General features: G+C 39.2%; 1 protein-coding gene across 2 annotated transcripts; it reads left to right on the forward strand.

The window, feature by feature from the left end:
* The first annotated feature begins 388 nt into the window (after positions 1–388).
* On the forward strand, positions 389–9,245 carry GEMIN5 (gem nuclear organelle associated protein 5). 2 transcript variants are annotated; one of them, XM_010719175.3, is made up of 16 exons: positions 389–645; positions 1,372–1,523; positions 1,740–1,859; positions 2,044–2,176; positions 2,391–2,550; positions 3,162–3,374; positions 4,093–4,178; positions 4,713–4,807; positions 5,446–5,582; positions 5,982–6,055; positions 6,438–6,619; positions 6,718–6,857; positions 7,391–7,562; positions 7,820–8,047; positions 8,544–8,657; positions 9,082–9,245. In XM_010719175.3, the coding sequence occupies exons 1-16, from the start codon at positions 404–406 to the stop codon at positions 9,228–9,230; spliced, it is 2,397 nt and encodes a 798-aa protein (XP_010717477.1). In that variant the 5' UTR covers positions 389–403; the 3' UTR covers positions 9,231–9,245. The 2 variants fall into 2 exon arrangements, with proteins under 2 accessions (XP_010717477.1, XP_031411597.1); XM_031555737.1 differs by having other exon boundaries at positions 1,743–1,859.
* The last annotated feature ends 240 nt before the right edge of the window (positions 9,246–9,485 follow it).

Below are 9,485 nucleotides of genomic sequence, written 5' to 3' on the forward strand. Positions count from 1 at the left end.
TCCTCCCATTACCGTTGCTACCACAAACTAAACCATATCTCATAGCTCCTCATCCAGACACCTCTTCAACACTGCCAGGGACAGCAACTCCGCCACCTCCCTGGGCAGCCATTCCAGTGCCTGATCACTCTCTGAGAGAAAAAGTTTTCCTTATGTCTAATCTAAACCTCCTCTGGTACAACTTGTGGCCATTTCCTCAGGTCCTGTTTGTTGTCTGGGAGAAGAGACCAAACCTCTCCTCATCACAACCTCCCTTCAGGAAGTTGTGGAGTGCAAGGAGATCTCCCCTGAGCCGCCTCTTCTCCAGACTAAACAATCCCAGCTCCCTCAGCCGTTCCTCATAAGACTTCTCCAGACCCCTCACCAGTTTTGTTGTGCTTTAGTTCTTTAAAGAACCTACAGAATGAATTTAGTGGCCAAGCATGCTCAATGGCTTTACGTGTATTCAATCGTCTTTCCTCAGAATGCAATCACAGCGTTACACTGGTCACCCCTTGTGAAAGATCTGATTGTATCTGGTGATGAAAAAGGGGTAATTGTTTGTTACTGGCATAGCAGAAGTGACAGCCAGCAATTCTTCCCAGAGCCTCGGACAATTTTTTGTCTCACTTGTTCTCCTCATCATGAAAACCTGGTAGCTATTGGGTAAGTGTTACGTTTTGCTTTCTGTTCTTCATCTGAAAGTGTCTTGTTTGGATTTTTTGTTGCACAGTTGTAAAGTTACTTTTAAGAAGTTTTGGTGCCTATTTTTTCATTGTATTCCAAATTGTATACAACAATTTAGAAATAATATTTTGGTAGATGTGCAAAGTGTACAATTCTATAACCATTTACAGAAATGAATTTGGTTTAAACTCTGAAGTTACTTTAAAACAGATATTTTTTAATTAGATTTCATTAATGTTCATCACATTACAGGTTACCTCATCTGAAGAGTTTCATAGTTTTATTAGCTCTTTGTCAACAGTTGCCATTTCAGTCCTTTGGACACCCAAGACTATATTGAATGAAGCAGGAATGTGAAAGCCTTTCAGATGGGAGAGATGGAGAGAATGAAGTTTATTTGTGGAAAAGGGAAAAGTTTTTCTCTTATAAAAGCCACTGTTACTTTTTAAGACTCTGAAAACTGTATTGCTAATAAATTGGTGTTATTCTTGGAGCCAAATATACTTCTGGTGTCACTTCTCAGAAGGAAGCTGTGTTTATGCTAGTGCTATACTTGAGCTCCAATTGACTGGTCTCGTTGCCACTTGTGATTGGGCTTCTCTGTAATGTGGAGATACTGATCCTGGGTAATAGCCTGGAAATTGGATTAGGTGTTCTTCCACAAGGCTCTAACAATCTATCATTAACTGAAATCTCTGTTTTTAGCTACAAGGATGGCATGGTGGTTATAATTGATATCAGCAGGAAAAAAGAAGTTCTTCATCGGCTAAGAGGTCACGACGATGAAATTCATTGCCTGGCCTGGTGTCCTGTACCTGGCGAAGGAAGGTTACCTGCTTGGCAAGATGAGCTCCAAGGTATGTAGAGGTGATACATAGTTTGCGATTTTTTTAGCTCAGGAAAATGTCCCTATGGAGAACTGAATTCTATCCCTGTAAAGTCAGTAAGTAGCTAATCAGAGGGAACTGATGAGTTCAGTTAAAATATTCTCTGATCCAGAGCAATAGATTTTCAGTTTATGTTTAGAGCTTTGAATTCTAAGGTATAACAGACTTCAATGGTGTTTCCTTCAGAAGAAGGTGACGTTCCAAACGGGGAGCTTAAACAAGATACAGCCATGAAGAAAAGTTGTTACTTGGCTTCAGGAAGCAAAGATCAGACGATACGAATATGGAGCTGTACTAGAGGCAGAAGTAAGTAAGATTAATAATTTAAGTGAGAACAACAGGGGTGAAGTGCTCCTATCTAACTGTAGGTTTCATTTGCTATTCCAATAGTTTAAAGAATGGGGAGCCTACTTAAAGCTTCAGATTCACAGGTCTTTTTTTCTGAGAATTCAGATGTACAAAGTCGAGATGATCCCTTTCTTTTCCAAAGGTATAATGACTCTGAAGTTGCCACCCACAAAGAGAAGAGGTGGAGCTGTTGACCCTGCTGTTAAAGAGCGTATTTGGCTCACCGTTCACTGGCCTTGTGGTCGTCCCACAGAAATTGTATCCAGCTCTTTTGGGTAAGTAGGAGACAAAGCACGTTAAGTGCAGACAGTAATTGTAAATTAATTCATTGATATTTAAAGAACAACTGGCAGGAAACACTGACACCCCCATCTTCCTTCCTTCTTGGTACAGCGAGATAGTGGATAGGGATAGGTGTGCATTAGCACTGATAATCTATATAATTTTTTTGAAGTGAAGAATGAAATATACACACTTCAAATTTTGCAGAGGAGAACTGCTACACTGGGATTTGACCCAACCTGGAAAACGCAAGTGGACACTTTTGGGATCTTCAGAAGGACAAAATCACTCCCGTATTGTTTTCAATCTGTGTTCCCTGAAGCATCAAGACAAAGAGCTGCTTTTTTCCATTTCAATGGACAGAGATGTAAGAACCATTTTTAAAATTAACATCAAAATAGCAGCGGCAGTTCAGCTTGACTGAGTGAAACTAACGCTTTGATGACCACTTATTTTCTCCTAAAGCAGGCTTATCCCTGTCTTTTATAACATCGTGGCTCAACATTTCTTCTGAGCACAAGTTGTGCATTTCTTTGTTAGCTTGTAAGCTCAAGCTTTTACCGTGGTGGACAGAATGGTTATGCCCTATGGACTTGAAAATTAAATGTTTAGTAGCTGGAGCTCACGATATCTGCCTTTTTTTGTTGGGGGGGGGGAGGAGGAGGGCAGGGCTGGGCAGCTAAGGAGGGAAGGGTTGTTGTTTGATTTGTTTTTTTGGTGGTTTTTTTTTGTTTGTTTGTTTGTTTTGCCTTTTACAGGCAGCAGAGAACCTCTTATTTTGAATAGGAGTAATTAAACCGTAGTCTTTTTGTCTGTTCCATCACAGTCTTGCAGTTATTACAGCCCTGTCTTTGACACGTGCTGCTCTGAGTGGAGATTGCGTACTTTGAGTCTTCTTCTCACTTGTGCTTTATTTTTTTCCCCTATCATACCAGTCACTTTAAATTTTTCATTCGTTGTACCTTAAATATTTTCTAGGTAAAGTGTTGGGACCTATCAACTCTGGATTGTAGCTGGACAATGCCTTCACTTGGGGGATTCGTCTATAGTCTTGCTTTCTCCCCTGTGGACCCAGGCTGTCTTGCCATTGGTGTTGGAGACAGCATGATCCGTGTATGGAATACTTTGTCTATCAGCAATATCTATGATGTTAAAACCTATTGGCAAAGCATAAAATCCAAGGTTACAGCAGTAAGTGTGCTTTTGATTCCCTTTTTTTCTTGTCTCTTTTCTTCCTCCATTTTTCTCTTTGAGGAATGTTTTTCTCTCACTCTGAAGAAGGTTTTTCCCCACCTAAATACTACAAAGCCAAGTTGTTACTTCTCTCAATTCGCATGATACAAATTTTAGAATTGAACAACATTTTAGACGTTTTTAGAACACTAGGCATTTACATTACACAAACTGAAAATGAACTGAATTTCAGGTGGTTATTGTATCACTTTCCTGGTTTTGTACACCACTGTGATCATTCCTTCTGTCGTCCACGGTTTCCTTTGCTCTGCTAGGAAGTTTTAATGTGCAAAAACTGGCATGGATGTCTTCAATTTAGGTTTTACCAGCAATTGGCTGAAGGCTAATGTCTAGTAGAAGGTGGCAGCATTAGAACATGTTAGTTGATCATGCCAAAAGCTTTCTCATGGTTTAAAATATTGTCTATTTCTATGTTGTAATGTAGATGTCAGATAGTATTTCAATGATTTTAGTTTCTTTTATCTTGTCCCAATAACTGGTAAGGGAAGAGTCTGATTCACATCACAGTGTTTAAATTGAGTTGCTGTTGTTGGCAGGGTGGATATAAGGGACAAAGCTTGCTCTTTGCTTTCAATGCTGAACTTCTTGTTTATCATTTAAAAATAAATTGTCCATTCCTTTTGTCATTATGGGGCTCTTTCTGTTTTTCTTGCAGCTGGCGTGGCATCCAACTAAAGAAGGTTGCTTGGCTTTTGGAACAGATGATGGAAAAGTTGGCATATTTGACACATTATCTAGCAGGTAATAAAGTAGTTTTCAAACTCATTAGTGTCAGATCTTGCTGGCATGACAGCATGCATAGATGATGTGGTCTTTCCTGAGGTCTACATTTGTTAATAGTTAAATTAAAAGCAGTCAGATGGATTTTGAGTGTATCTTTTCATCTGTTCATTGTGATTGGTAGCTCCTAAAGTAACCTTACAGACTGTGTAACAGTCACCTGTTGGTAGTCATCAGTCAGGGAAGCCTTTGGCCAGAAAGTTTCATAAAATGAGCAACATGCAGGTGCAGTTCATTAAGACAGTTTTGTTCTGATTTTAGTAGTATTCTGCAGGAAGCATCAATGGCTGAGCCATTGCTTTAGTATATTGATGCACCTGTTGTCTGTTTTCACCACTGGAAATACATTACTTCAATTTTTTTTAATTTAATTTTTTTTTTTGTCTTGTTTTGATTTGGTTTAATTTTGGCTTGTTTTTGTTTTGTTCTGTATTTTATTCTGTATCTCCCTTTGCTGAAATCTGACTACTCCTACTTCCTTACCTTCCTAAACAGTGCTAAGAATAAGCCACCTCAGATCTCCAGTACTTACCACAAGAGGACTGTATACACATTAGCCTGGGGACCTCCAACTCCTCCTCTATCTTCCGGTGAGTGTTATAACATCTTGTTACAAAATAGAAATCCATACAGAGCCCAGTCATGCCACAAAGTTGGCATGCTTCCCTTCCTTAAGGATGCGAGCTCCATTTGCTTGGTAGCTGCCCTTTCTATCCACTTAGGATGTGTTCTGCCTGAGGAATTGTTAGTAGTTTTGCAAGGGAGCAAAATAATCTGTTCTATATTTTGAATTCTAGTAGCTTCAGGAAGTAGGTGGGAGTAGAGTACAACACCACATAGTTACATGTTTGCAATGCACTGAAATATTGTCTAGGCTCTCCACAATAATTGGTTAGGATCAAGTACAGATTCTTTAGCTCCATAAGTGTGTTTCGATCATTAGAACTAAACAGAACAGCTGCATTGGTCATCTTATGCAACTTCCCTTGAAGTTTATTGACCAGAATTTAAAGGGAGTTTTAACACAGCAGCAATTTTGCTGTGGAGAATGAATAACAGGTCCTTTTACAGGACTGTATTTTGAGAATTTCTTCTTGCCAGATCACAGAGAATCAAAGCATACATATAGCATTTTAATATACTGTTTTGATTTATAGTGAGAATGACTGCTTTTCCTAAGACTGATGAAGAGCATAATGTATTTACATTTTTTTCCTCTGTTGAATAGGAGAAGAAGGTGAGCATCCCTCTGTAACTTTATATAGTTGTGCTGGAGAAGGCATTGTTTTTCAACACAATCCTTGGAGACTTAGCGGAGAGGCAAATGACATCAACAAAACCATCAGAGACACTAATTCAATCAAAGTGAGTATGATTTTTGCCTTTTTCTATGGATTTGTGCTTATAGTTGCTGTAGCCCTATAGTTGTGGGCTTTTGAATTTTCTTGGAACATGTAGAGCTTTCTAAGGAGCATAAGGAGGTGGAGCATCAAGGTCCTTTTGGAATCCAGGCAGATTTCATTTGACACATCCCACTGCACTGATAAAAACAGCCACAGGTTCTTGCAACATCTTGCAGTTCAGTCAGTCTTCAATTGCCCAAACTTATGTCACTGCTACAAAATGCAGCAGACACTTGTGCGGCTTTTGTTTTGTAGAGTAATTGTAATTCTGTCTAGTTGCCAGTTGTGTTCTATTGATGTATGCAAGAGAGATCTAAGAGCTTGTGTGATGGCTGGTAATAGCCATGTCTTCTCTCTACAGCACAAACTGCCTGCACGTACAGAGATCAGCTGGAAACCAGATGGTAAACTCTTGGCCCTTGGCAATGAAGATGGGTACGTTTCTCTTGTCAGGATTGGCGCATGCACAACCTTAACCTACAGGAGTCACTGTTATGAAGCAGAAGTACTTTTGTTGTCCTGGTTTGGCTCTTTTCTTTCATTGCCTATGTGTCTGAATTGTGATAATACAGCATTCTTTGCTGACATTTCATTTAGTTGCTCTTGGCATGGAGGATCTACAACATCATGTTACATCATTTTTCAAGGATTTACTCATGACTGAAACATATTTTTTTGATGTACTAAATTGGAGTGTGACTTGGATCCAGAACAGAGACTCTCATTTAGTTTCATAGACCATCATTCAGGACAAGCAAAACAAAATCACATTTTCACTGACTGGAGGATTTCTCACATTGTTATTCTTGCATTTCAGGTCAATTGAAATATTTCAGGCTCCAAGCTTGAAGTTGCTCTGCACTATCCAGCAGCATCACAAATTGATTAATGCTATTCGGTGGCATCATGAGCATGGGAGCGATCCAGAGTTGAGTTACTTGATAGCTTCAGGCTCAGTCAATGCCATTATCTATGTGCATAATCTGAAGAGTGTCATAGGTAATGGTTTGCAGATTCTATCCCATGTCTTGGCATCTTGTTTTGCTTTCTTCTTGGTTTGTATTGCTAACTGTAGCTTATTCTTTTATTTCTTTCAGAGAGCACTTCAGAAAGTCCTTTGACAATAACAGAGCCTTTTCGAACTCTAGTAGGACACACAGCAAAAGTCACAAGTCTTTCTTGGAGCCCCCACCATGAGGGAAGATTGGTATCAGCTTGCTATGATGGCACTGCACAGGTACTTCTCTACAGCCACTCAGAATTGTATTTCTTTTACTTTCAAATCATCCTTTCTGCAGTATTTTAGAACCAAGCTGATTGAACAGCAAAGCTTTTCTGCTTAATTACTGCATATTTACCCTTGGCAACAATCTCATTTTGGATACCTGATCCAGAGGTATACTTTTTTCCTTTTGCTTATTCCTGCTTTTCTGACACACTGCACAAATGAGAATATTGCAAAGAAGGCTTTTAGTCCAGACTTACGGGAATAAACAAAGGGAAGCTGAGCAGTAGGAATGGCTTTGTGCCTTGCAATTTGATTTGTAAGCCCAGTACTATTTTTGGATTCTTAAGAAAGACATTAAGCAAGCATATTGGTACAAAAAAAAGAAAGCTTTTTTTTTTTTCTCTATTTGCTTGCTGGTGACTGAAATACCTCTGCAAACTCACTAGAAGACAAGCTCCTACAGATGTAAATTGCTAAACTGGAAGCATAGAGTTTCACGGGTAGAAGAGGCTAAGTAATTAGGTTTGTTTCTTGGTCATAAGGTATGGGATGTTATGAAGGAAGAGCCTCTCTGCAACTACCGAGGGCACCAGGGCCGGCTGCTGTGTGTCCAGTGGTCACCGGTGGACTCAGATTCTGTTTATACTGGAGCTGATGATTTCTCTGTTCACAAGTGGCTCATCTCAAAGCAGGAGCATACACGGCCCCCTCAGGGTAAGTACATTCAAAGATCCTTCCCTGAAGGTGATTTGGGAGCCGGGAAGTAGAGGGTTGCCATGTTGAAATGACAGTAAAGCTTTTATGCTGATTCAATTCTGCCTGCTTCCCCTTTAGGGATAAATATTGTTTAGGTTTAAATTCAATTGTATTCTTATTTGCAAACTCAATGTTGATCTTGAGAGGCAAACACCTTATACCCCAAAAATCTCTACAGGTAATATCATGGGTAACTTTTTTGTGACCTTTCATAGGCAAAAAAAGTATAGAATTGGAGAAAAAAAGAAGTATCCAACCAAAAGTAAAAGCCAAGAAGAAGAAAAAGCCTGTAGGAAAGAGTCCAACCAAGCAGGATCAAGGCGATGCCATGAATGGAGATGAGAGCATGAAGGATACATTGCTAGAGGAAAATGGAGTGTCTGACCATGAAGGAGAAAAAGAAGCTCAGGAGACAGAGTTGTCCAATAAAGATTGCATGGCTGGTAATAAATTAATTGTCTTAGTTTAGCGGCTCCCAGACTGCTTAGCCTTCAGCGCATCAGCAAGCCTAACATCTTTATGCAGGATTTTCTTCTAACACAATTTTATTGAAATAGTCCACTTAAAGGAAGTATGATTCCATAACACCTTTCATAACTTTATAAACTAGTTTGGAGCTAGTTGTCTTTAAATAGGAAATTCTGGACTAACAAACTTAACTGTTTGCCTTGAAACAGTGTCTTTTTTTATCACTATTGATTTGTGGTGATAAATCTTAATACTGATGGACTGTCATTAACGTCTTCTATCATCTTAGTTTTTTGACAGTTCTATAATGTTTTCTTATTATCTCCTTTCCCTAAAAAACTATTAAGTTATATGACAAAGCAAAGCTTGCTTTCTATATAATGTGGTATTATTGTTGCAGAATATTAATGTCCGTTATTTTGCATGTATTGTTTATCCTTTCTTAATCACTTCTTAATTGCTTAACTGCAGTGCCCAAGGATACATCTTTACCTGCATATGATTACTCTTCATTCAGCTCATCAAAGCCTTTTGTAACCCAGAAAGCCACTCCTGTGAAAAAGGATCCACCTAAAGAGAAACCAGGTTGGTATGTTTCAGATACTTGCACCAGTTCTACATCAAAAGAGTTTTTCATTCTTGGTTTAGGCTTGGCTGCACCTTCCCTTATTAACGAGTGGTGGAGAAAGAGAAGAGCGTGCTCATAAAATGTCTTAAATATTTCGAGTTTCTTATTTGCCCTGCTTGCCAGGTTAATTGAATATTGTTTAATGTGGGCAGAAATAGTGCCTTACAGTTGCAAGTTTTAGTCCAGGCAGACTGGCAGAAAAAAAAGCAAAGTGATCAGTATTTGAAAGTTATCATTGTAATAATAGGGATGCATGTGTCAGTTGAGGATGTTTTTTATTTTCCTCTGTGAAGAACAGGTAGGCTGGTTTTTGTTTGCTTTTTTGCATGTCAGAGTTCTGCTTTCTCTGTGCAGCAGTGAGTGAATGTATTGGTTTTTCAGCTCCTGATGCCTCTCTGAAGAAGAGGAAACCTCGCTCTCTTTTACCCTTCAGCACATCCATGGATCACAGATCAAAAGATGAATTGCATCAGGATTGCTTGAGGCTGGCAACGTGTCTGAAAACCAAAGGTATCAGACTTAAACTGTAGCTTCCCCTCTCTGATCAGCTAGGTAAAATGCTTAGAGGGAAGGTGCTCTAAAGTATTGAGAAGCATGTCATGAATCCAAGGTCTTGATCTGGACAACTTGACATTAAGTTTTGAAATGGTGATCTACATGTCTAACATCTCTTGTAGTGCTGTGGCACTCTGTAGACACTCCAGACAGGTTTTGTTTAGGATTCTGCATTATAGAGATAGGGTAAGATTGTATAGCTTGGGTTTTTTTTTTCTCCTTCAGAAGGT

Source organism: Meleagris gallopavo, chromosome 15 (genome assembly GCF_000146605.3).
Source record: "Meleagris gallopavo isolate NT-WF06-2002-E0010 breed Aviagen turkey brand Nicholas breeding stock chromosome 15, Turkey_5.1, whole genome shotgun sequence".
Classification (NCBI taxonomy): Eukaryota; Metazoa; Chordata; class Aves; order Galliformes; family Phasianidae; genus Meleagris; species Meleagris gallopavo.

Bases quoted from the DNA above. Each gene is read 5' to 3' on its own strand.
- GEMIN5 (XM_010719175.3), top strand. From the start codon at position 404: ATGAATTTAGTGGCCAAGCATGCTCAATGGCTTTACGTGTATTCAATC. The intron at 646-1,371 runs GTAAGTGTTACG...CTCTGTTTTTAG, and splicing joins GAAAACCTGGTAGCTATTGG to CTACAAGGATGGCATGGTGG. The intron at 6,056-6,437 runs GTACGTTTCTCT...CTTGCATTTCAG, and splicing joins GCCCTTGGCAATGAAGATGG to GTCAATTGAAATATTTCAGG.